Consider the following 27,413-nt stretch of genomic DNA (forward strand, 5'->3'; position numbering starts at 1 on the left):
TTGAGTTTTCATCTCACATCACCAATATTACAAAGATGACAAAATTTGGGAGTATTTTGGTAGAATTATCCAAAGATCATTATTATACACTTTTGTATCGTCAGTGAAGTAATAGAAATGGTCCAACCATTCTGGAAAGCCATCTATAGTTACATTAAATGTCTAAAATGTCCATCTCTACTCTTTTGTTTTTTTGTTTTGTTTTGATTTTGTTTGCGAGGCAGTGGGCTTAAGTGACTTGGCCAATGTCAAACAGAATGTCTGAGGTCATACTTGAACTCGGGTCCTCTTGACTCCAGGGCCAATACTTTTCGTAGTAACAAAGAACTAGAAAACAAAATAGGAGGAATGGGTAAACAAAGAATATATGCAAATGCTTTGGAATGTTACCGGTTTCATAAAAAACAATATGATAATGAGAAGCTTAAAAAGAATTATGTAGCATGCTATGAAATGTGAATTAAGCAGAACCAGGAAAGCAATTTACAGTGACTACAAAAATAGAGCATCAAAAGAGTTGAAATGAAATGCTGCAAAAATATTTTAAGATAAAGAACCTTGGTCCCTAAGAAGAGATATGAGAAATCATTTTTCTTGTGTCTTTGCAGAGATGGAGGAATTATAGTTGTCAGAAACCATTGTTTCAGACTTTTTTCAATATGTTGGTTAGTTTTGCAGAACCATTTTCTTCCTTTCAACACCAACTTGCTTTTTCCTCTTTATTCATTCAAAATGATGACTTTGGAGAGGTATTAGGGAGAAGTGTCCTAAGAAATTTAATTGATGTAAAAACAAAAGATGTGGATACAGATTTAATTTTTAAAAAATCAAGCACTAGGAACAGCTAGGTGGCACAGTGGATAGAGCACTTGGCCCTGGAATCAGGAGGACCTGAGTTCAAATGCAGCCTCAGACACTTAATAATTACCTAGCTGTGTGACCTTGGGCAAGTCACTTAACCATGCTGCTTTGTAAAAACAAAACAAAAATGAAGAACTATAAAATGACAGGCCTTATAAATAAGATTTATAGAATTTCATTATTGCAAGTGGCTCAAAAGTTTGTGATATGTCCGATATTAAGCATGTATTCAGTGCTTCCTATGTGCTGGACCCTGTGGCTGAGCTCTTTGAATACAAAAAAAAAGGCAGAAATAGTTCTTGTCCTCAAGACAGTCATCTTCTAATGGAAGAGTTGACATGCACATATCTGTGAATATGAAAGATTTATACAGGGCAAAGGGGAGGAACTAGGTGAGGGGAGCACCAGGAAAGTCTTCTTGCAGAAAATGGGATTTGAGTTGATTCTTAAGGGAATCTAGGAAAGTCCTAGTTAGAGCTGAAGATGGAGAACATTCCAGGCAGGGAAAACAGTCACTTAAAAAGCCCAGTGAGAAGATAGAGTGTAATGTGTGAAGGATAGCAAGAAGGTAGGTTCTTGTTAGATCCTAAAGTACATAAAGTGTAAAAAGACTGGAAGGGGAGGAAAGGCAAGGTTTTTTTTTTTTTTGTGTGAGTTTCATATGCCAAGTAAGATTTTATATTTGATCTTGGAAGTAGTAAATAGGGAGCGACTAGAGTTTATTGGGATGGGAAAAAGTGGAGCTCGTAGTGTGACATAGTGAGATCATCCTGCAGGTTATTACAATAGTCCAGGTAGGAGATGGTTATGTAAGTGGAAAGGAGATTGTATACATGGTGTCAAGGGAGAAGTTACAAGATTCAGCAGCAGATTAAATATATAGTGAGAGTCAGAATATGTAGTTAAGGATGATGCCAACTTTGGAAACTGGGAGTATGGTAGTGGATTCACTGCTCATAGAGATGAAAGAGGAAGGGTTAGTGGGGAAGAATTAATAGATTTCTTAAACATGTTGAATTTGATAGATATATCTAGTTAGAGATATTCAATAGATAATTGGAGTTTGAGACTGTGAGAGGTCAGGAGAATGTTTAGGGTAGGATAAATAGAACTGAGAATTATTTGCATACAGATGGTCATTTTGTCTATGAGATCACTAAGGGAGATAATGTAGGAAGAGAAGAGAAGAGGGATCAGGACAGACCCTTAGGGGACATCCACTGTTAATGAGCATGATGGAAAGGAAAATTCAGCTAAATAGAGTAAGGAAGAGAGATATCATGATAACCCAGAGAGGAGAAAGAATATAAGAGAAGTAGGTTATAAACAGTGTCAAAAGTCTATGGAGAGATTAAGAAGAAAGAACTTTGAGAAAAGGCCATTAGAATCTGTCCAATTTCTGCTTCCAGAGGTAGATTTCAATGTGAGGGTGCCTCGGATGGTTTGATAGCAGAGATGAATTCAAAGTCCTGTCCCAATTCTGTGTTTAGAAAATGAAATGGGCAAAATTCTTGATTACCTTGTCAATATAAGGAAGTGAGTGTGATGAGCTCCCTCTGCTGACTGTAAATGTTGGAATATAAAATGTGCTGTTCCCCAACTTTGGTAAATTGTTGATGTTGTTATAAAATCAAGTAAGTCAGAATATTGCTGTAAATTTGACTATACTAGAAACACAAGGGGAAACAAAGAATTCTATGGAGAAGAGCCTGAAATTTTTTTTTCAAATTTGTAACACTTAAAAATGGACTTTTTAAATGATTCATATCAAAGCCTATCATTTTCAGGCAGATCCATTCAAACTATTCTCTTTAAAGGTGACTTTAGAATATTAACTGTACATAAAGGGAGAAAGAAAAGGAAACCTAATAATTCTTTCCTGGCTTTTGTAGAGGGAAATAAGGATTAGAAAGTAAGGTTAGAAAGACCTCAGCCTTTTTTGGAAACTGCATCTCAGGATCTAGGGAAGGTATAACCATTGCCCAGATGCATTCCATGAGCAGAACCAGTTGAATAAGAATCATCACAGTGACTTGCCCAGCAGTGCAAAGATTTCTGCCCTCTCTGTGAGCCATCCTGGTTCTTCCTAGCAGCTATACCTTCTGAGAGCCTATAGCTAGTTAGTCACATGCAGCACCATGATGTCCCTTGCCTTCCTGTTTCATCCATGAGTCAGTTGATTGATTGGTTAGTTGTTGTCCTCCTCTCTTAAAGAGGATCAAAATGGCCTCACTATGTTAGATTCAAGTTATAGTGTATTTGACTGACTAATCAGCTCAAGATGAGCTCAAAATGGTCTTCCTGATCATGTGAACCTTTGGGGTGGTTTTGTAAATGTGCACATCAGTCACTGGGCTTATGGAGAGGGCATGCAGAAATCTCCTCTTAAAAAATAATTATTTGGGGCTGGCTAGGTGGCTAAGTGGCTGCAGCACCGGCCCTGGAGTCAGGAATATCTGAGTTCAAATCAGGCCTCAGGCACTTAATAATTACCTAGCTGTGTGGTCTTGGGCAAGCCACTTAACCCCATTTGCCTTGCAAAAACCTAAAATAATAATAATAATAATAATAATAATTTTTATAATATAATATATAATATAATATAATATAATATAATATAATATAATATAATATAATATAATATAATATATTATCATAGTCTTGGACTGTAACTAATCTAGTGGAAAGTACACTTAACATAAATCCAGAAGAACTAGATTCAATCCCTTTGTCCGGGATTTACTAGCCCGTGATCTTACAGAAATCTCCCAACCCCACTAATCCATACTTTTCTCATCTGGAAAACATAGTTTTTCTTCTATGGTTGGAAGAGCAAATTAGGAAGTGGAAGGAATAAAGGGTGTGAAAGTACTTTTCCAACATAAGATATCATGCAAATGTTTAACATTGTTGTTTGTTCATCATATGCTTGGCATACTTGCAGTCCATATGATGATAGAAGTATCTCTAGAAAGCACTTTTCATTTTCTGCTGAGGTAAACAAACATACCTCATTCCATAGTTTTTAGTGATTTCTATGCAATTTAATCCAAGAAGATTCAGGATATCCTAATAGTATTTTTGCATAGCCCTGTATGGTCTGAAAAGAGATTAAATATATATTATCTTATTAATTCTTTACAACATTCCCCTGTCATAAGAATATAATATGAACCAAGAGATTTCTTTTTAAAAAGACAAAAATAGCCCCAGCCATTAAAAAAAAGTATATTGTATAAGAGATCATTAGATAGGTAGAAATGTACAATGGAGGTACAGTAGAAGATAACCTCAGAAGGGAAAGTTCTAGCAGCTAGGGGATTTTGGGAAGACCAGTTGCAGAAGGCAGTCCTTGTACCAAATCTTGAAGGAAAGAAACTAAGGATTCTAAGGGGCAGAGATGAAGAGAGTATTCCCGGTCTAGATTGTGGTGATGGGAATAAGGAAAGTCAATGCATAGGTACTATAAGTATTGATATCCTATGTCAAATGGAGAAACTAAGGCTCAGAGTGGCTTATTGTCTTGCCCATGGTCAGCTTGTATCAGAAGCAGCATCTGAACCTTGGACTTACTGACCCCAAAGGTTGGCTATTTATCCTCAATGTTATACTGCCTCTGATGTGTTAGTGAAGCTCCAGGATTTAATCATATTCTTGGAAAAAATGATCTCCCTGTGGAACATGGTGGGTGGGTGGTCTTCCAGTATAATTCTCAACAAGGCTATTAGACACTTGCAGCTTGCTTATCAACTCTCTTAAAAAATAAACCCATGCTGAAGAAAGAATCAGCTCCACCCTCATTGAAGACTTTCTCATTGCTAGATTTGAGATATTTCATAGTTGTTTGGGACAATGACCTACTTTCTTCATTAAAATGAGGTGATAGAACAACTGAAAGCATCTGGAAGTGCTGGTTTTTATCTCTGTTTCACCATGGAGCCCAGCCAGTGCACATCTTCTTTCTCAGTCTGTAGATCCCACCCATCTGCTTTCTCAATGATTTCCTTTCTAATATTTAAGCATTCAAAATATTGCTTCCTTTTGGAAAGGCTCCATCCAAAAACAGTATTCTCCCCTCCCTTTGGGACTAACCAGGGCAGGGATAGACCACAGATGTAAACAGTGGTCAGTCTAGTGAGAAGACCTTAGAGGAAAGGTACCTTCCTCCTTCACCTGGGTGTCCCAAGGAGTTGTCATTGTGGAGAGGGAAAGGAAGGATGATAAAGGAAAAGCTCTAGAAAATGAAATTGAAGTGGAAAAAAAAAAGGATCTTTGTGCTTTCTTGTTGGCCAGCAGTGAACCTGGCTGTCTGTATAACCTTTCCTTTACTAAGTGTGTGCCTGCTATATGCAGTATATACTTCTATGTGCTGGGATTAAAAACCCCAAAATAGAAGTGATCCCCACCCTCAAGGCACTGGCATTCTGTGGGGAGAAAACAACACATAGATAAGTTTAGAAAAAGTAACTTGATAGAAGAGAGGGAGTACTCATCACTGGGGACAGACCAGTAAACCTCAAGATGAGTTGGTTCTTGCCCTTAAGACCTAAATGATGCTTAGGAATTAAGTGAGACAGAGGTGAAAAAGGTGCCCTACAGTGATGGGAAGTCTACCAAGTAACTTCCGGGTTTACATAAAAACATTTATGGAATCCCTGCTTCCCAATTCAGAGGTGAAATAATTTAATATTTTATAACTATACAAAGAAGCAAGAGGATTAAGTTGAAGTGGTCCACCCTTTAGGCCCTGGCGGTTTGATTTACAGTTGAAACATAGTGGCTTCTATCTCTCAGATCTGGAACTGGCTTCTCTTTGTATCTCCCACAATTAACAGTGTTTTGTTATTAAGATTTTGCTAAGTGTGCATTCCCCTGCATCCATTTATAATATTTTAACTCCCCTTTCCTGGACTTTGACAAAGTTATCTGCTCATTCCTTCAGACCTCCCAGCAATTCATTAGACTCATCAGGGTCTCAGAGAATAGGTGCTGCTCCTCACTGCAACAGTTTTGAACATGCTGATGTCTGAGTTACCTCTGAAAAATGAATGTTGGTGATTTTTATTCCCTTTCCCTGTTACAACTTGTCTGCTAGCATCCCACTTTGACGTGAGTTACTTATTTATCTTGGTTCCTTTAAATTCCTAAGTGGATTATAATTTTTCTCTTGCTATGATCTGACAACGGTCATTTGTCATGGCTGGGCTGCATTCTTCACATATTTGAAATTTTTTGAAGACAAGCTCAGAAAGAGCTACTGTCTTCAGGCTAGGTGTCGGACACCTTTGGGCTGCTAAATTACTCCAAAGGGAGAGACTTGTCCAGACTTGGTGCTTTCTGGTTCTCTTCCGGCTAAGCTGGTTTGCTTCCTCTGAGGTCTGTGAAGCCATCCTGGGCTTCTCCACATATGGAAGCTTTTCCTAAACTAACATTTCTGGGCAGCATGAGAGCCTGTTGTAATAGGGAATCTTTGAAGACCCTTTCTTGGTGGGAGAGTCAGTGGCTGGTTTTGTTTTTTCCTTTAAAGATAAAAGAAGTGGAACAAGAAGGAAAGAGGGAGGGAAACACATTTTGGAGGATCCATTGTTCTAGTTAGCTGCTGCTGCTCTCTTGGGACCTCTTTCTGACTTGCCCGCACTTTCCCTATGTTCTTTTCCTACGGAGACAATACTATTTTTAAACAAGGGTAAACTAAAACACCATCTACATAAAAACCTGGAAAATAGAGATTAAAAAAGGGGAGGGGATACCTTTCTCCTCTCCTATTCAAGCTTCTCCAATGTTTTTTCCTCCAATAACAGAAGATGTGAATTGTAATGTCATTAATAGCAGATTCCCTCTATTTGGTCTGGAGCTTGCTTTGATCTCCACTTACATTATCATCATTTCATTAGCTCCCACTTTAGGAGACATTTTGGGTCTTTCCTCTAAATTTGCTGGAGTCTAGGACCCTGTCAGGATTTAACATTGTATACAGATATGGCCCAACTGCCCTGACAAATGGCATAAACAATGAATCCATTTATCATCATAGCATGAAGAGAATGTAATTACCAGCGTTCCCTGTGTGGGTGCTCACATCCCCATTCTCCACCTACAACCCACACCATCCCCCTCCCCCACATCAGATTGCACATCTATGTCTTAAGACTATTGCCTGGTGGTGTCCCAGCTGTCCGACCTGCTAGCCCATGCTGGAATTTTTGTTGCAGTAGCATCTGGCTTATTGGCAGGACCTACAGACAACTGTTACAATGGCCTTTTGGACTCTTGGATATCTTGAAGCTGAGAAGACTCCATGATCTGACCACTGTTCCTGAATACTTTCTTTAACTTACTTTCAATGTGACTGAAACATGAAGATTTTCATGGAGCAAAGCACTGTATCCTAAAATAAAGCTTTTAAATGAATTTTTGCTCCCTGCAGAATTTATGTGGGGTTTTTCCTTCCTACAAACTTCTATAGAAACCTCAAGATCATTTTCACTTTTCTGAATTACAGATCTTTCTGATCTCCTCAGTTCAAAAGCATCAGATTGTGCAAAACACCCAGTGATTGGACAGGGAATAAAAGGGCTCATGTATTTCTCTTATGTTAACAGTGTGCCAGGGACTATACTAGGGTTAAGCTCTCTTTTGCAAATAAAATTCTTTCAGTTCTCATAATAACCTTCCTATCATGATTATAAGTGCTATCATGATCCCACATTTTACAGTTGAGGAAACTGAGGCAAACAAATTCAGTTACTTGCCCAGGGTCACACAGTGTAAAGTAAGTGTAAAGGTGAGAGCTAAAGCCAGGTTTTACCGACTCCATTCTTGTGCTTGACCTGATTCTGGGTTGTGCTGGTCATCTGGTTAAGTAATAACTTCATGAGCTTTTTATTAACCATCTCTCATATTAAGATGATTTGTCATCTCTACCTGTATCCCTATATGAATTTGGGAAACTTTGAGACCCATTTTGGGGTGACTTTTCAGGTACAACAACGACCTCCTGTTCCATAACTGTTTGAGTGTTTGCCGGCCAAATCCTATAACTCTTCATTCTCTTGGTATCTTTTTAATATGAGAGGTTTTTTTTTTTAATATAAAATGGTTTTAATATAAAGTTGGGGAAACAGTCTAAACACATTCAGTTACTTTCTTTTCCAACCAATAATAGTAATAATTCACCTCAGTAAAGAGCTTTAGGGAATGTAAAGTATTCTTACAGTTGTCTATGAGATCAGTAATACAAATATCATTGCCGCACCACCCTCCCCAGTGTTATGTATGTGTAAACTGAAGCCCTGAAAATATAATTTACTTTGCCACAATCACATAGCATGGATAGAATGTAAGTGAAGAAGGTAAATAATTTGAATATACAAGTCAGAGGCAGGAAGAGCAGTCTGACAGGGACTGGATCAAGTCTCCTATTTCTGTTCTTTCCAGGAAATGAAGACTTAGAATCATTCAGTATTTATTAAGTGTCTATTTTATAGACACTGAACTAAGCATTGGGGGCTCAGGCAAAAAACATTCCTTGCCCTTGGGGACCTGGACTTGAATGGATGAGTCTCCTTGCAAGCAGACATATACAAAGCAAGCTCTATACTGGCTATATAGGAAATAATAATTCACAGAGGGAAGACATTATATTAAGAGAGGTTAGGAAAAGCTTCCTGTAAGAGGTGGGATTTTAGTTAGGACTTAAAGCAAGCAAGGGAAGGCATTTCCTGGATCTCACATAGTCATTCCACCTGTCTTTCTTTATCCTTTCCTTATCTCTGTCACTTCAAATAACCAACCTATTTTCTATTCTCTGAAACTCCAATCATTCTGCTGCCGCTGCTTCTGAACTATTACTGACCAAAATAAAAAAAAAATAAAAAGAACTCAGCCACCATTTGGGGAAACAATGATTTTTTCCCTAATTTTCTCTGTTATCTGTTGTCTAGTTGTGTTTTTTTTCCCTTGGCCTAACCATCTGACCAATGTATGATGCTAATCATCAGTGAATACAGACATGCCCCTTCCCTGAAGGTCCTGAGCCTTCCCAGAAGAACAGCCAGCAAGGGTGCCCTTATTTCTACCCCAAGTGGAAGAAATTTGTGTGCTGTCCATTCACTCATTAAAATTTCCCACACCCTTCTGGAGAGACAACTGCAAACACATGCCCTGCTGATGGTGGGTCAGATGCTTTATCCATGTCAGCTTAAACCAGAGCAAGGGGCACATGACTCACCCCAAGACGACCTTAACTGAATATCCAGATGTGACTTCTCCAAAATGCAGTCCTCTAAAGAACAGGAACCAAAGCAAACCTTCATGACTGGTCATTTGAAACGAGCAGAATCAACCCTTTGGCAACTCACCTAGGTCACATCTCTGAAATTATCCTATATGTTGGAGATGGAGTATTGTGTAAGGCTTTCATAAATGATAATTGTGTTGCTTGCATCCTTGATTTTTTTTTAAGTTACCTTAAACTCTGGCTTTTTGTTACCTTGTTCAAAAACTTTAATCCCACCCTTACTGTCTGTCCTTAGCAGGACTCTTTTAGGGGGCTTCCAGATTCCTAGGAAGGAAAGCTGTCATCTAAGTCACAGGGGAAAATTCCTGAGCCATTTTTGAAGAATTAATGATAATGGCTACATTTATTTAGTTCTGAAAGGGGTGCAAAACACTATGCATATCTAAACCTCATTTATTCCTCACAATAACCCCATGAGGCAGATAGAAATATTAATCTCCATTTTACAGATGGGTATACTAAGTATTGCAGAGATTAAGTTGCTTGCTTACAGTCATACAGTCAGTATCTGAGACAAGATACTAATTCTGGTTTTCCTGAAGCCTTGCCCAGTTCTTTATCTCATATGTGACCTCTAAATGATCATCTTTGTTGCTCTTATTTTTTTTTACAGGCTTTGTAAGATTCCACCATCCTCTCTGCAGAGTACGAGAATGTCAGTTTAGTCAAAGATGCAGCCCCCAAAATAATCCAATGAGAATGCTCTAGTAATGCCCCTCAAGTCTGCAGTAGTTTGTGAAGGGGTAATCTTATGTCTTTTGGTTTCTTCCAGTACAACAAACATCTCTTCGTGCACATTGGCCATGCCAACCATTCTTACAGTGACCCATTGCTCGAATCAGTGGACATTCGTCAGATTTATGACAAATTTCCTGAGAAGAAAGGTGGTTTAAAGGAATTGTTTGGAAAAGGTCCTCAGAATGCCTTCTTCCTTGTAAAGTTCTGGGTGAGTAAAATACCAACTTCTGGGTGGTTTCTATAGATTTGACAGAATACGTGTGTTCTATAATGAAGCCCTTTGTAACAGGTGGTGCCTCAGTTAAGGGACACTGTAGCACATCTCTTTGCTCATCTCTCTTTTTTTTCTTAATACCTCATCAAGAGTCTTTTTTATTTCATTATTTGGGTGTTTTTTTTTAGAAATATTTTATTTATTTTGAGTTTTACAATCCCCCCCCCCATTCTTACTTCCCTCCCCCTCCAACCCCCACAGAAGGCATTCTGTTAGTCTTTACATTGTTTCTGTGGTATACATTGATCTCAGTTGAATGTGATGAGAGAGAAATCATATCCTTAAGGCAGAAAAATAAGGTATGAGATAGCAAAATTACATAAAATAACAGTGGGGGTTTTTTTCTAATATAAAGGTCTTTGGTCTTTGTTCAAAGTCCACAATTCTTTCTCTGGATACAGATAGTATTCTCCATTGCAGACATCCCCAAATTGTCCCTGATTGTTGCACTGATGGAATGAGCGAGTCCACCAAGGTTGATCATCACCCCCATGTTGCTGTTTCTTTGCTTATCTCTTAAAAAAACTCCAACTTGGGTCTTTTCTGGTTCTCTTGCAGTAAAGGGGAATTGCCTGAGATGGAAATGTAATATGCCCCAGTCTCCTGGTTGATAAAAGCAAGAAAACCATATTTTACCCAATGTACATAATTCTCAATTTCAAAAAAAATGGATTTTTTAAAGTGTTGATCATTTTCTGGGTACCTGGAGCACATTTCTTGACAGTAGCAGTTCTGTACATCATCATTATTAAATTCCAATAGAAAAGGGGGGGCCACTAATCCATATGTAACAATCCTCATGGGCCATTTATTGATGTAGATTTAAAATGTAATTTTATATGTTTTATTGTAATTTTTATTTTATTTATTGAATGACAGTCTTGATTGTTACTAACCTGGAGTTCTGGATCTTTTGCAATTAGGATTACTTGGAATGCATCAGGAAAGGAAAAAAAGTCTTCTCACACCCCACCATGCTTATTTTTGACTACAACATTTGATAGAATTTTGAAACAGGCCAGAATTGTCTCTGACATTCTCCTGCCTTCATTTCTTTACCATTTTCTCCAAACACGAGTACTCTTTCTGTCAGTCCCCCAGTGCCTGAGATCCACTCACACTTTTCTACAACATCGCTTCATCACTCCAATTTGTTTTAGACTATAAAGTGCTCCAAAATCATCTCTCTTTATAATTCATTCTTGTCTCCGGAAAAATAAAAACTCAACTCCTACAGTATTAATGCTAATTGATCACAGATTAAGCTTTGGAAGCAAGCAATCTGATTTAGGATCATAGACTCAGACCTAAAGCTGAAAGGAATGTTAGATATCATCAAGCCTAACCTCCTCATTTTGCAGATGAAGAAACTGAAGCTTGGAAAATTAAATAATTTGCCTAAGGTCACACAGGTGACATAACTCATTTGTGAGGGTCTGAAAAGTCTCTTATTCTTCCCCAGAAGTATCAAGATTTTTTTAAAAAGAGAAGCTTGTTAAAACTCCCAATGACTCTCAAATTGGTGGCATTTCAGGCTATAGAAGAAAATGAATTTTTAAAAAATCAGCTTGGTGGGGGCATAGATTAGCCCTTGTGCCAGCTCCCTACGCAGGGATATTGCCTTTCACAGCTTCTTTCCTTCCTCCCACTGAACACCCACATTCTTCTAAAAGGTCTAAGTTGTTTCTGACAATGACTCCAATAATAGATGTTCCGAGGAGAGGAAGAAAGGGGAAACTGTGCCAGATGCTGCCTTATGTAATGTGGGGGACAGTTTGAAACGTGGACGCTGCCAAATACCACTAGTTTGTCCCAGAAGAAGAGGTGTATTGCAGAGGGACAGCCCATTGCATAAGAACAGTGAAATGATGGGTCAAGTGACCCAATAATATTATGTGGTTGGATTTTCTTGACCAAAGATGAGTTTGGTTGTAATTTATTAACAGTTTTATTGGAAAACAAGCATTAATTAAAGCAAAATTAATGACTATTTGCCTGTGCAAGAAGCAGAGGTGAGCTCGTGGTTTTTATTTATGGTGCAAGTGGACCTTTGTGTAGTTAGTCAAGACGGCAAGTCTTGCACAAGTGAATTTGAGGGAGGGTTTTCAGAACAGGTGGGGAGACTACAAACCAAGCCTCATTTTTAATCCCCTTCTCCTCATTAAGTAAATAAACATGCCTGGAGAACTAAGGAACTTGAACAGCTGGTAGACCTCAGTCTCTGTGTGTGTGTGTGTGTGTGTGTGTGTGTGCGTGCGTGCATGCTTTCTGGTTCACAGGCAGCCAGCCCCCCAAAAGTTAAAAATTACTTTGTCCTCTAGGCATCAAAGCCATGCTAAGAAGAATAGAGAGACAAAATATTCTGCCCACTAAAAGCCTTCTTACTCTTCCTGGTTATGATACTGTGTTGACCCTCTGCCCTGAGCGAATCCATTCAGCTTGTCTTTCTCTATTTCCCCATCTTTACATGAGGATGAAAAGAAAGCCGGAGCCTGGCTTTTGGTCACGTGTGAACCGAGCTCCAATTTATAAAGCCCTTTGAGTTCAGCTTGCAGATGCTTGGTGTGTTTAATTTCCTTTTACTTTGTTAGTGTGTCAGCTCCTAGACTAAGGTTTTCCACAAACCCAGAGACGTGAATTGTATAGTAACCTTTGACTATCACAAGAATGCTGCTTGCTGATAAATAAATGAAAATTTGTTTTCTGAATGGGGAGCTGCCATCTAGTGGTTTTAAATAGGAAGATGTTCATCATCATGGAGTGGGGGAGTGAAGGGGGGCATGCAGTAAAATATTAAATTACTCACCCAGGAGACTTGAGGCCTTGAGTAAACATGGGTTGAGAAATAAGGAGCTCGGACAGCTGGGAAATTTAACAGGTGTGGAAAGTCCCATCCAACTTAATGAAACAAATTGAAATGGTAGAGGTAGTTTTAAAGAAATGCCATTTTTGTGTTTCTTGTCTCTGCTTCAACAACTTTGTAGAAATCACTTTTCATTGGCATGTTGATTATAGACAAAAGTCAGTTGCTGCAGAAGTAGTTTGGAAAGTACTTAGGCATCTCGTGTTTGCTTTGACTCTTTAACAGGTTAAACATTCCCCCAGTGTTGTTTATATGACCACCATGCTCCACAGATTCTCCTAGATGGGGCCAAGGAGTTACAAATTAAAGGGTGTATTGGGTACAGCCCTTGTATGCAAAAAACAACATCGAAAAACTTACGTAAGCATTGGCCAATGATGTGATAATATGATGAAGATTATATAATTAATAATAATATTTACATAGTGCTTTCCGGTTTACAGAATACTTTTTCGTGGCATTTCATTTAATACAAATACTCTGCATGATTAAAACTAACTATTATAAATAGCTTTATGATTTGTGACGTGCTTTTACAGAGCAGTATAATTTTAATTGCTTGTTTTTTTGGTAAGGAGGATAAGTGATTTGGATTTGGAACCACCCAAGACCTGAGTTCAAATCCAGATTCTCTTACTGTGTGGACTCTAGGATATTAGTTTAATCTCTGGGTCTCAGTTTTTCCTAATCCATAAAGCAAGCTCATGTTCCTTCCAACTCAAGCTCTTGATTATATGATCATAAAACTCGTCTTACTTGAAGTTAGGTTTCACAAATATACTTATTCTGTTTGTAGTAGTGAGCAAGTTGCTTAACTTTTGTTGTGTCACTAATGTACTTGAAAAGCTAGTCTCTTTTGAAGTGTTGTCTTTGTAATTTTGTTTATATTCATTTTTTTAGCAAATCTTTTCAACAAATGATTAAGTTGTATATTTGTAGTATGCTGTTGTTCAGCCATTATCTCATTTAAGTTTTCCTGGTAGAGATACTGGAATGGTTGGTCATTTCCTTCTTCAGCTCATTTCACAGATGAGAAAAGTGAGGCAAACAGGGTTGAGTGACTTGTCCAGGATTTACAAAGCTGCTAAGTGTCTGAACTCAAGTCTTTCTCACTTAGACACTTTGGGTTTTTTTGCAAGGCAAATGGGGTTAAGTGGCTTGCCCAAGGCCACAAGGCTAGGTAATTATTAAGTGTCTGAGACCGGATTTGAACCCAGGTACTCCTGACTCCAGGGCCGGTGCTTTATCCACTGCGCCACCTAGCCACCCTTCACTTATACACTTTGGAGCTACTTAATTAGCTCTTGGAATCAAAGGGCCACTGTTCAGATTCCATCCCTGATGCTCCCTCTAGGCCTCAGTTTCCTCATCTGTAAAATGAGGGTATTGGGCTCTTCCAGTGAAGCACTTCCAGATCTAGGTCTGTTATCATAGGACTTTTCAAATATTCAGGGCGAACTCTCAGTCTAAAGGAGAAAGAGATTTCTATTGTCCCAAAGGAGAGAGTCCTATACTAGAGTAAAAAAGGGAGGGTGATTTTTTTTTCTTGCTCACTTGAGAAAGACAAGTGGTCCGTTCAGTTAGCATTTGCTTTCCTGGGATGTGGGGAGCTGGGATGCAGAGGCTGAGGGGCCTCATCCCAAATCATGGTCTAGATTTAATTCTTGAAAGAGGAAGAGAAGGGTCCTGTTGGACCCAGCACTGAAGCTCTCCAAATGAGGCTCTAGGAGACAGCTCAGTACAGATGCTTGTATCTTCAAAGGAATTGAGTCACAGTCATTTGACAACATGACAGACGCTGTAGATAAACTGCCCAGGTTTTATTTAAGGAGAAGAAACAGGGGGACGCATTAAACAAACAGATTGGGCTCCCTCAGGGTTTGGATCTGTTTCTTATTGAATTGCATCAGATTTAAGATGAAATAATAGGCCTGAGTCTATCATTTTTATGCCTAATGTCCTAGTTGCTATTCATGGAAGGGGGAGTTTAAGAGGACAGAACAATTTGGTCTCCACATGGCTTCTTTCCGTTCAATTTCCTTTTTTCCTCAGCTGGCATCTTGTCTCAAAACTTCTTAGGTTCTGAAGAATGTTGCCTTTCCATGGGGGCGGTAAAGTCATTTTGGGGAGAGGAAGAGTGGCGGGAAGTCCAACATCTAGCCTTTATTTTCAGACAGCTAGGCTGTTCTTAAAAATTGTTGTTAAAGCTGCTACTAACACACAGTAGATATTTAACTGCTCTCCCACTGCGATGGGTTTTTGGAAAGTCAGAAAACATGCCTTATACAGAAACCCTTCCTGCATACTAGTCATTGTTGAGGCTGTGTTGTGAACCAGTTAGACTACAGTCCTGATTTTGATTGACCTTGTAATTGTGAGTCTTCTGAAATTGTGGTTTTCCATGATTCACAATTATGGAACCCCACTGGGAGAATATTAGTCCTAAAAACAAGAGATTTTGCAGCAAGTAACACCTGTGTCTCATTGAAAATACTAGGTACTCAAAAATAACTCATTCCTATTTCTTCATCATCAAATGAATTCATAGTTGTAAAGCACTTCGTTCAATTCCTAGAATATAGTGGTGCTGCTGTTGCTGATAATGTTGATAATGTTTATACTTCATTTTCCAAAAAGATCATAACACCAGGGAGGTGGTGCCATGACAAGGACATGAATTGGTTTTGAGTGAGGGGCACTGTGCTAAGTCACCAACCTCACTTTGTCCTCTGGAGCCATCTTGGTCCAGTGGCCAGATAGGAATCAGAATTGTTGAAGATGGCCCTGGATATGAGGTAGTTCAGGTTAAGTGACTTGCCCAAAGTCACTAGTTAGTATCTGATGTGAACTCAGGTCCTCCAGATTTCAGGAACAGCCTCTATCCACTGAACCATCTATCCTCTAGCATATAGTAGGCGAATCATTATCATCACACCATCACTGTCACCATCATCATCTTAGTGCAACCAAACCTGACTCATTGTCCATCCATAATACCATACCAGGATGATGGGATATGTACTAATAAACTGACTGAGTGGACTGTCCATCAATCTGCATCCCCCAGTCTGAATAATTTATACTTTTCATCCAAACAGTTGAACATATTTGGTAAATGTTTATCTCCTTGTTTTGGCCCTGCCTTAATGTTGATAATTGGAGAGCCACTGAACACTATCCCAAGATTGCATCTTGTATGACCTCCCACACTGGAAACTTCTTGTTTGGGCAAAACACCCAAAGCTACACTTACTACATTGCCTGTTACATAGTAGACATTCAATAAGTGTTTACTGACCAACTGCTTTGTTCATTTTGGTGATAGTTGGTTTTGTTGACAATAAACAGAATGGAATTTTAAAATTCTCTGCATTGTTTTCAGTTGTGTAATCATCTCAAAAATGAGGATGATAATCAATGTTGTACCTACTACATTGGGGTGTTTTGAAGTGCAAATGAAGTCATGAATAATAATAACAATTAACAATAATTAATGTTAAAATTAATAATAAATAAGCTTAGAGATTAGTTTGTTAACTTTAATGAATATAAACATTAGTTACTATTATAAGACCTGATTTTCTGGACATCTAATGTCTTGGTTGCCATCCTTTAATCATTCTCCAACTTAGCAATGCTTTCCCAAAATATTATTTCAAAAACCTTACTTCAGTGGGATCTGACCAAAGCAAAGTATGAAGATTATCACCTCTTTATTTTTGACTCTTCTTTTATCTTCTTTTATAAGGTCATATTAGCTTGTTTATCTATCATGTCACATTGTTAAAGAGGCATTGAGGGCAGGGGAGTGGTTAGAGGACTAGTCTTGGAATCAGGAGGACTTGGGTTCAAGTACTATCTGACACATATCTATGTGACCATGGCCTCTTTGTGCCCCATTCAGAACTCTAAAACTAAAAGTTACAGAAAAGTTTACTGATCTACCTCAAACAAGGGAGTTTTGATATCTAGACCTTGACACACCAGTGACATTGCTGTTCCAGCCCCATCATCTCCCCAAGTCATTCTCTTGACTCATTGACCATGTAGTCCCCTAGAACTTTCAAATCCTTCTCAGATACACATATTAAACTGATTTTTTTTCAGTCCATATATAAGAATTTCCTTCAACCCTATTAAATTTCATCTTATAGAGTCATATCACTGTTACAGCTTGTTGAGATCTTTTTGGATCCTTCTATCTCATCTGATGTGTTAACTATTCCTCCTGGCTTTGCGTCATCTACAGATTTTAAAAGCTTGTCATGTATGTTTTATTGAAAATCTTTACTTGGTTCCAGGCCAAGCCTAGATCCCTGGAGCACTCCATAAGAGACCTTCCCAATTGATGTTGACTCATTAATGATTTCTCTTTCTGTCTGACCACTCGGCAGTTCCCAATCTGCCTAACTATATTAAAATCCAGGTCACATTTCTCTGCCTCGTCCATGAAAATAGCATTTGCTAAAATCTTGGTGAACTATAACTAGAATATTTAATTGACTGTTCACTCTGTCAGAAAAGGAAATTAAAATCGTCTAGTGTAACTTCTTTTTGTTGAAATCATGCTGGTTCTTTGTGATTACTGCTTCCTTTTCATGAGTCTCACTAATCATACCTTTAATAGCACATTTTATAATTTTGCCAGGAGTTGAAGCCATATTCACTGGCCTTATTAGTATTATTTTTTCTGAATATTCATGTCAATTATTGAGTATTTCTGTTTCTAAACTTCTTCTAATTTTGTACTTGTAATGTTCTCAATGTCTGACTTATAAATATCTATTTACCTATAAATATATTATATATTAATTATCAGTATATACTGTATGTATTATAATCCTATAATATTAATATACATTAATATATTTTTAGTAAATGTTATAGTAATATATAAAACATGCCTTTATGTGTGCATATATAATCCTATATTATTAATGTATATCAATATAGTTGTATATTAGTAAATGTTATATAGTAATATATAAAACACATCTATATGTGGATGTGCACATACAATTCTATATTATTAATTTACACTAATATATAATCATATATTAATAAATGTTATATATTAATATATAAAACAGTCTGTATGTGCGCAGGTGCGCGCATGTGTGTGTGTGTGGGTGTGTGTGTGTGTGTGTGTGTGAAACAGCTCACTCAGTCTTGTTGAGAAGCATTGAATTTCTGTCTGAGAGCCTGAAGTTCAGGCATCTTCATCCCTCATACAGAATTTCAAATCCTCTTCTCCAACACTATCTTAACATATTGTTCAACTCTAAATCCCATCTTCAGTCTGTAATAGTGATGAAAAACATCTGTGCCCCTAAGTCCCTTTAGTTACCTGCCCCAAACTTAAAAATGTAAAGAAAGGTTTTCTAGGTTCCCCCTTAAAGTATTTGTTTTTAAATATATCACCAGGGGGTGGCTAGGTGGTGCAGTGGATAGAGCACCAGAGTACCTGAGTTCAAATCTGGCCTCAGACACTTAATAATTACCTAGCTGTGTGGTCTTGGGCAAGTGTAAATGTAACCCCATTTGCCTTGCAAAAAACTAAAACAAAACCTAAAAAAAAATTTTTTTTAAATATTTATCACCAGAAGTAGGGAGTGGTTTTGACATTTTACAAGTCTCTAGAGGCTTCTTTTATGTCTTTGATCCACACTATTCCTAGGAAGTCAGCAAACTCCTTTTTGTTCATTAATATATTGCCACCTTGGTAGCCCATAGTAGGGTATTACCAACCATCAGCTCCTCCATTTTTACCACCTGTGTCCAGTCCTTGATGTCTTCTTTTAGGTGACACCTGTGGATTTTTGCCATTCTGTGAAGCAGAAAGAGCTGCCCCTTCCCCAGAAGACTTCTGTTTCTTATCAGAAGAGACTCATTCCTATTACCTCATGCTTCTTTTTCATCTCCTGCTTCTCTATATTATCGATATCACTTTGATTCTTTTTCTAATCTTTGGTGCTTTGGGAGCATTTCTTTCCTTTTTTTTTTGAAAGAATGCTTCATTCTCTCTGATAACCCAGAGAGTAGATAGGTATTCCAACACTTTTACATTCTCCTCTAAACATGAATCTTAGTACACACATAGATATTTATGCTCTGATATGAACACAATCTCTGCAAGTTCTGGAAAGAACTCTCTTTACTTATAAAAACTGAAAATTCTTAATTTCCTATGAATCTTGAGATTAGACAGTAATGGATTAGAGCACTAGACTTGTAGTCAGAAAGACTCAGATTCAAATCTTCCTCCAGACACCAGCTGTTTTGACTGTGGGCACGTCACTTATTCTCTCATCCTCATTTTCCTCATCTGTAAAATGGGGGGTATTTACTAACTCACAGGATTAAATTAAATAGCACATATAAAAGCACTTTGCAAACCTTAAAGCATGATTTTAAGTACTTGCTATTATTAGAAGCAGTAGTGAATGAAGGAAGAAGAGGAAAAATAATCATTTACTTTTATTTTGAATAGCTTGGGTAATTGTGATGGGGGAGGGGTTGGTTTGCAAGGCATTGGGTTTAAGTGACATGCCCCTGGTCACACAGCTAGCTAGATAATTATTAAATGTCTGAGGTCTGATTTGAACTCAGGTCCTCCTGAGTCCAGCACTGGCACTCTATTTACTGTGCCACCGAGCTGCCTTGTAATTGTGATTTTTTTTTTAAAGTAGACTTTCCTATTAATTAATATGTGCTAGGCACTGAAGCTAGGATTTCTGCCAACATCCATTTGTGAGAGATCTTTGGCATCATTATAGCAGCTTCGTGGAGGATGGTTTAAAGGAGGAGGTGGCGGGGGGAGTGACCTGAGACATGGGGAAGCTTATTGAAGTAGTTCGGGGCAGAGGTGAGAGCCCAACCTAAGATGGTGACTGCGTAAATAGAAGAGACAGATACAAGGGCTTTTAGAGAGGTAGAATTGGAGAGATTTGGCAACCAAATGATCTATTAAGTGAGGTAGAGTTAGGAGTGTACTGGCAAATGTTTAGCAATAGACTGTCCAAATAAATTATATATATATATCACATAACATACATTAATGCATTAATATTTTGTCCATTCCTTTCCTAAGTCTAGGCAGCCAACAAAAGAATTTGTTATTTGTAGCCTATTTCCAAGTTATAAATGCTCACATGGAAAAATTTAAAAGTCATCATCAAGACCTGGTACCAGGGCCTCTATCGCATCCCAGGTAGAACGCAAAGTTGAGGACGTCCCCAAGACTACTGACCCATGTGATCAGAAGGGCAGTGGTAGTGCAGTTTGGACCTACTGCTTCCTAGAAGAGATACAAAGACAGCAGGGAAAAGGGGAGCAGAAACAACTTGACCCTGTTGGAATGCCCCATTATCGGAGTGTGTAGGGCCTCCCTAACCCATCAGGTGGTAGAAGACCTGGGCAATTGCCTCCTTCTTCCCAGGTTGAACTAGAAGTCACATCGGAACTCTCCATGTCTCTAAGTGCGTACTTAACTTCTGAAATCACCCCAGACTCTGGTAACTGTCTTAATCTAAAATAATTGGCTAATGTGCCAGCTTTGCAACCCGAGCTGAAATCCTAGTTATTCACCTTATGATTTGTAGATATTAATTTTTCTTAAGTGAATACTGATAGTTACAGAAATTGGAAATGCAAACAGCCGGTCTTGAAAAGCAGCACATGATGTAATTAGAGCAAGCTTTTAAGACTCTTTGAAGTATTAAATGTTTATGAAATTCAAATAGGGAGTTGGGTCTTCACAATAAAGAGGCATTCAGTGATGTTTTAAAAAGTCTACTGTTTTATAGATGTAAATATATGCCATAATTAGCGGTAAGTAACATGAAGAGGATGGTTGGGTTTATTCCTATTCTTCTTATTTAAAACAGCTGTGGCATGGATAATAAAGCCGAGCTCTTTGTGATGGGCCATCCGGAACAACAGCCTCCAGTGAACAAGCCTTCCACACATGCTCTTCCCCCTTTCTCCTTCCTCCCTTTTCTCCACCCAAGAGGTCTCTGAGAGATGCAGGGTTGGCCTTTCATTTATCAACCTCCACAGCTCCCCTTTTTAAAAAAAAAAAAAGAAAAAAGGGGGAGGGATTGATTTTCCTGTATAAGCAGGCTTCCCTCATTTCCTCCTCCCCACCCCCCACTCTACCCATGTGGGCTGGGGGGGAGGAGGGGGAGGGAGGATCTGTCAAGAGGCTTCTGACCAGCATACAGATGTATGCAAAGTAACTTAGAAGGGGGTCTCGGGGAAGCAGCCGCCTTTTCTCCCAACAGTCCCCTGTGGCCCTCTTGCTCGGCTTGTTCACCAATGAATACGAGTCCATTAGTTCTTTGGAATCAGTGATGAGTCAGAAGGAGAGAGCAGCTGGGAGACCAGAGCCGTTTGGCCTGCCCGGCACCAGCCTCACCATGTGGCAGGCCTGGACGGCAGCCCAAGGCTTCAGCACAACTCCCCTTGCTCACTGCCAATGATCCAGATGCTACCATTGGAAAAAATTGCTTCACAATTGGAAATCTTGGTCCTTTGATTACTGTTCAGAGAGGATGAAGAAGAGGTATAATGTGGTCTAAAAATGCCTTCCTGTAGCCATTCATAGTTGTTAGAGTCTCTCATTGAGGAGAAATATTCTGAGGTTTTAATTCCAAACAGCGTTCTGAGAGCAGCAGAGGCTGGTAGGGAGGGATGCAGTGGAACAGAGGCAGAAGATGGTCCCCACCACTAATGCTGCTTTTATCCTAACCTTTGTCTGCAGAGATCTCTCATCAGTATATGCTAGGAGAAGGTCTGCCTCTGCATTTATCAACAAGCCTACTGTTTCTTCATTCAGATGCTGCTTCTGTACAGACAGCAGCCCCTCTTCCAACTCCCTGTTGGGAATGAGCACTTCCCTGTATGAACATGCTTTCTCCCTGATCCTTTTCCAGATGTGTCCCAAGGCTCCTACAGAGTACTCAGCTACCCTGGGTTATTGGGGGAGGTTCTACAGGTTTTGGCTGCTAGATTACCTGGATATAGTGAAATCAGACCATGCTAGGGGTACTAAAACATACTAGTATTCTTTGTAAGCTTAATCTAAAGCAAAAACAAAATGACACATTGTGGGTGAATTTCTATGTTTGTTGAAAGTGACTTTTGAAGAGGCAGGAAAGTTGAGAAGGGAATTGCTAGAGTTGTATTTCTCTCCTCTCCTGTCTTAAAGAATTAGGTAGAACTGGACAGAACTTAGGTAGCATCTGCTTAACACCCCACCCTCCCATCCTGACTTACAGTAGAGGGGCCAGGGAAGAAGTGGCTTGTCCAAGATTAGACAGTAAATTAGTGGCAGAAGAGAACCTGTCAGGTGTCTGACCTTAGTATAATTTATTACTTTCCACTTCCTTAATCTAGATATTATGCTTCTGTTTTTCAGGGCTGATTACCTGGGCAGTAGCAACAGTTAAAGCTGCTCTTGGAGTCAGGCAGCACTAGATTTAAGTCCAGTCCCTATATACTGACTTTTTGACCTAGGACAAGTTATTTAACTTTAGTGGCCAAGACAACTCTAAGGTTTTGTTTTTGTTTTTAGTTTTAGTTTAGTGGGGTTTTTTTTGTTTTTTGTTTGTTTTGCAAGGCAATGGGCTTAAGTGGCTTGCCCAAGGCCACACAGCTAGGTAATAAGTGTCTGAGGTACTCAGGTACTCCTGACTCCAGGGCCGGTGCTCTATCTACTGCGCCACCTAGCTGCCCCTCTAAGGTTTTTAAATGGCAGGATAGTCAAAGATGAACATTGATAGTATTCTCACCAGGTATTCCTCACTGGAAAAAATAGGCCTCCAAAAAATGTTTTGAAAAAATAAAAGATTGTATTTGAAACCTTATCAACCTGGAGACTCATTAAACTTAAGGTCAATAAAAAAAACAGTTATCTTTTTCCATATGAGTTACCATTAAGCCAAGTTTGTTTCTGCATTGTACATAGTAAAATACTCAATAAATTTGTTGAATTCAATTACAATTAAGTTATTGTACTTAAATAGGATTGGATGTTTGTCACTGTTAAATTTTGTTTTGTTATATTTGACTCATTTTTCAGCCTGGCAGGGACTTTATGGATTCTAATTCTGTCATTCAGCATACCAATTTGGCTCTTTTCCAGTCTCATAATTTATAAATTTGAGAAATAATGCCAATCTTGTCTTAATCTAAGATATTCAGAATGATGAACAGATCAGAATCCTCTGACCCTTTTAGAGACTTCCTCCAGATTGGAATGGAGACATCACTCTCTAGCTATTCAGCCAGGGACAAGTCTTATCTCACTTTTAGTTTCATCAGGTTCACCATTTTGTTCTTAGAGAGCTAGCTGAAATCAAGAGTGAGGTTTGCATTTAAGAATGGAGAACAATAAGAAACCAGAGAATTTGGGTTCCGATTGCACTTGCGATCCTTTCCTTGTGAAATCACATATTCATATACTCAACATATTTTGTAAGAAGATTGGGCCACTATATGACTTCTGACATCACTCCAAGTTCTAGATCTAATGGTCTTCAAGAACATCACTTGTGGAGAAAATTGACCAAAAAATAGGAGAAACAGAAAATTAAATTTTCTTATGAAATTACTCAATATTAACCCAACTTTACAATAAGAGTACAATGACAGTTTTTAGATTGTACAAAAGTAGAAACACTAAAGCACCCAAATGAGAAACTATTTTAGGAGATGGTATAGAATAATTTAAAGGTCATTGAACCCCTAGGTAGCAGGATCCTTGGGTAAGAAATCCAGCTCTGTTAACATCAAGTTAGAATGTTTTATTGGCTGAATGGAAGATGGATTGGATGGGGGAAGAGACTTGAGGCAGGCAGCTCCACCAGCAGCTGTTGCAATAGTGCAAGCCTGTGGTAGAAAAGACTAGAGAACATATTGGAGAGTTGTTGCAAGGATAAAACCAACAGTTTTTGACAACTTGGTGGATATTGGAGTAAAAGATAATGAAATAGTCCAGGATGACTCCTAGGTTGTGAGCCTGAGGTATTGGGAGGGTGGTGATGCCCCCCACAATAAAAGGCAGAAGAAAAGGAAGGCAATGAGTTCCATTTTGGATTTGAATTTAAGAGATCTATTGGACATTCAATTTGAGATTGGAGATGTGATATTGAAGGTCAGCAGAAAAACTAAGGAGAGGTAGATGTGAGAATCATCAGTATATAAAATGAAGTACTATAGAAGAAGAGGAAAAAGGTTCAGGACAGAACTCCTGAGGACATCTGTGGTTCAAAGGTGTAATCTGGATGAGAATTCAACAAAGGACACAGAAAAGCAACTAGAGAAGTAGGAGGAAAGAGTGAGATATCAAAAACCTAGAGAGGAGAAAGTCTTTTAGCAACAATCTAGCTTTCTTACATTGGTCCATTCTAAGTGATGCCTTATGTAGCAGAGTTAGAATTTGGGGAAAAGATTGTTGATTTTTAAGTGATCTTGAAATTTGAATGGTTTTGGGTTCTTCCCCCTAATTTTCAGTTTTTAAACATCAAATCTTTTAATTTTTGGACCTATGTTTATGGTAAACTGGTTTGAACTGAGTCCCCTGGTACTTTTATTTCCAGAAAAATCTATATTCTTCTGACTATTGCTGCTTGTTTTTATACATTTGTCAAGGAAAAAAACCTGCACTTAAAATTTGAGTTCTATTTTTTTTCCATTTTGCATCTTTGTCACTTCTCCAGTTCTCTAGTGCCCTTTTGTCTCATATGCTGTCTCCGCAGAGCATTCTCCACAAGAGTGCCAGAGATCTTCCCAGCCTGTTGAGTCATGAAGCAAAACCTTCATTTTCAAACATTCCCCCTATTGCCAGAGAGGAGAATGCTTTGGGTTTTGTACCCAGAGAAATAGATCTGCTTCCATTACAAGAGAAAATTATTGCATCATGGAGATTGATTTGGAAACTAGATTCCTTCAGTAAAGAATCAGATTTTTCTTTTTTTTATTAAATGAATGTAATTTATTCTTTTGTTTGATTTATTCTTTACCCTTTCCCTCTTAAAAGTTAACAAAAGCTGCTCTCTGACCCAGGTACTGTGATCTTTCCTGGGGTATATTATTACTGTCTCTGACTAAAACAAGGTAATTTTGTATAATAGTATTACTTTTCCTTAAGAAATTTGCTTAGTGGTAGTATGGTTGGCTGTCTACATTATCATCCTCAAGGGTAATCCCAAACTGACTGTGATAGCAAATTGGTTATTAGACATTATTTGAGATTTTTTTAGACTTCTTTCACTGACACACAATACTGCCCTTCTGCCTTTCATCACCCTACATAGTTTTGACATTATTTTCCCTTAAATCTTGATGGAGGCCCTCATCTTATGTCTTAGGGGTGCCTCAGGAGCTTTGTATTGTTTCACTCTCTTGTCATTTTTCCTTTTCAGGTCAGAGATGTCCTCAAGAATACCTTTGGGGGTGGCTAGGTGATGTAATGGATAGAGCACTGGCCCTGGAGTTAGGAGTATCTGGTTCAAATCCAGCCTCAGACACTTAATAATTACCTAGCTGTGTGGCCTTGGGCAAGCCACTTAACTCCATTTGCCTTGAAAAAAACTAAAAAAAAAAGAATACCTTTGATATCACTTTTCATATGCAAGTCATTTTTATTTTTGGTAGTATGCTTCTGAATTTGGAATGAAGAACTTGGGTTCTAATACCAATTTTACTTCTTTGCTTTGGCCAAATTACTTCACTTCTGGACCTCAGTTTCCATAGTTGTAAAATGTAAAGAAAAGAGTCGCTAACCTTAGACTCACTATACAATTTTCTATCGTCCAGAGTGTGAAGAGGGAATGGGAGTTGAGTTTTTTACTGATAAGGGACATCCAGGGTCAAGGACAGGAAAGCCAATGCATCAGGATGTGAAAAGTAAGTCATAGTGAGTATCAGAAGCATCCAGAGCTATCCAGTATATATATTACCTGCCTTGCAATGATAGTCATGGACCACCCTTCTATACAAACTGATGAGCTCCAAACAGTTCAGGAGTTCCATAGAGATTGGGAGGCTAGCAACAGGTATGATCTGGGCAGATGCCTTGACATCCAGGAGCAGTCTGCACTTTGAGGAATGGGGTTTGACACCCAACACTGAGTTTTCCCTAACTACTGTATGCTGAGGTGTAAAACTACATTCTTGGACTTTGTGTGGGGCCTAGATGTCAACAAGCGCTCCTTTGTACCTAGACACTATTTAAAGGACAACACCAGGGTTGAACAGACTTGATTCAGGCTTGTGGGGATGATTCAGGTTATGTGATTCTCAGACCAGAGAAAGATCTGAAGAATGCTGAATCTAGGCAGCAGCTTCCTGACCAGAATGACATACTTGGGATAGATTTCCCTCTTAGCCTCTGGTCAACTGGTCCCATGCACTGTGTACAATAAATACTTAAGAATTCTTAAATTTGTTGAACTAAATCTGCTTCCTTGGATAATATGGTGGCTATGGCCTTGGGTTTTGGCCTCTGACCCATCTTGTGCCTGGGAAATTGTATTGAAAGCCTAAAAATTCTACCCCACTAATACTGAATAAAGTTAAGTTTGAAAACACATTTCAACTTCTATCTTTCCCTGAATGAATAAAATACTTCCATGTTTATTGGTGACCTTTCCTTTATAAGAATTACCTTCTATTAAAAGTAAACATTTTGTCAAAATAATTTCATGTACTTCTTCCAAAAATTTATTTATTTATTTATTTATTTAAGGCAATGGGATTAAGTGACTTGCCTACAGTCACATAACTAGGCAATTATTAAGTGATTGAGATCGGATTTGAACTCAGTTCCTCCTGATTCCAGGGCCCAATGCTCTAACCACTGTACCACCTAGCTACTCCTTCATGTATTTCTAACCCAATATGTTGTAGAACATCTTATTCAAACACATTTATACTACTTTTCAAAAAGTGTTTATTTCCTTTAGAAGCCTTATAAATTATATTTTTATATTTCCTGTATTTCACCCTATATTATTCCTCCTACCTCCAAAAGAGCCATCTGTTATAATATATGTGTATGTGTGTATACATATATACACACATGTGTGAGTGTGTATATATATTTATTATATATATAAATATATTTACAGACACACTTCTTTTTTTACAAAAGACAAGAAAAGAAAAAATTCAGCAATATTGTTTAACTTATTGAGAAAACTGCTGTATTCAGTATTCCAAACTCATGGACTCTCATATTATGCCTCCTGAATACACAACTCATGGACTCTCATATTATGCCTCCTGAATACACACTTGTGCAAAGGAAAAGGATTGGAGACAAACTTCCCCATTACAATTTCACATCATTCAGTTCTGATAATTTGGGAGTTGTT

General features: G+C 38.4%; 1 protein-coding gene across 10 annotated transcripts in view; it reads left to right on the top strand.

Moving 5' to 3' along the window:
- Positions 1 to 27,413, top strand: part of TEAD1 (TEA domain transcription factor 1) — a 288,298-nt gene that overhangs the window by 245,324 nt on the left and 15,561 nt on the right. For all 10 annotated transcript variants that reach the window (XM_074230327.1, XM_074230331.1, XM_074230332.1 and 7 more), the window contains one exon: positions 9,933 to 10,106. In XM_074230327.1, the coding sequence (XP_074086428.1) occupies positions 9,933 to 10,106 (174 nt within the window). The remainder of the gene's footprint in view (positions 1 to 9,932; positions 10,107 to 27,413) is intronic.

The sequence above is a fragment of the Macrotis lagotis genome, chromosome 3 (assembly GCF_037893015.1).
Source record: "Macrotis lagotis isolate mMagLag1 chromosome 3, bilby.v1.9.chrom.fasta, whole genome shotgun sequence".
Classification (NCBI taxonomy): Eukaryota; Metazoa; Chordata; class Mammalia; order Peramelemorphia; family Peramelidae; genus Macrotis; species Macrotis lagotis.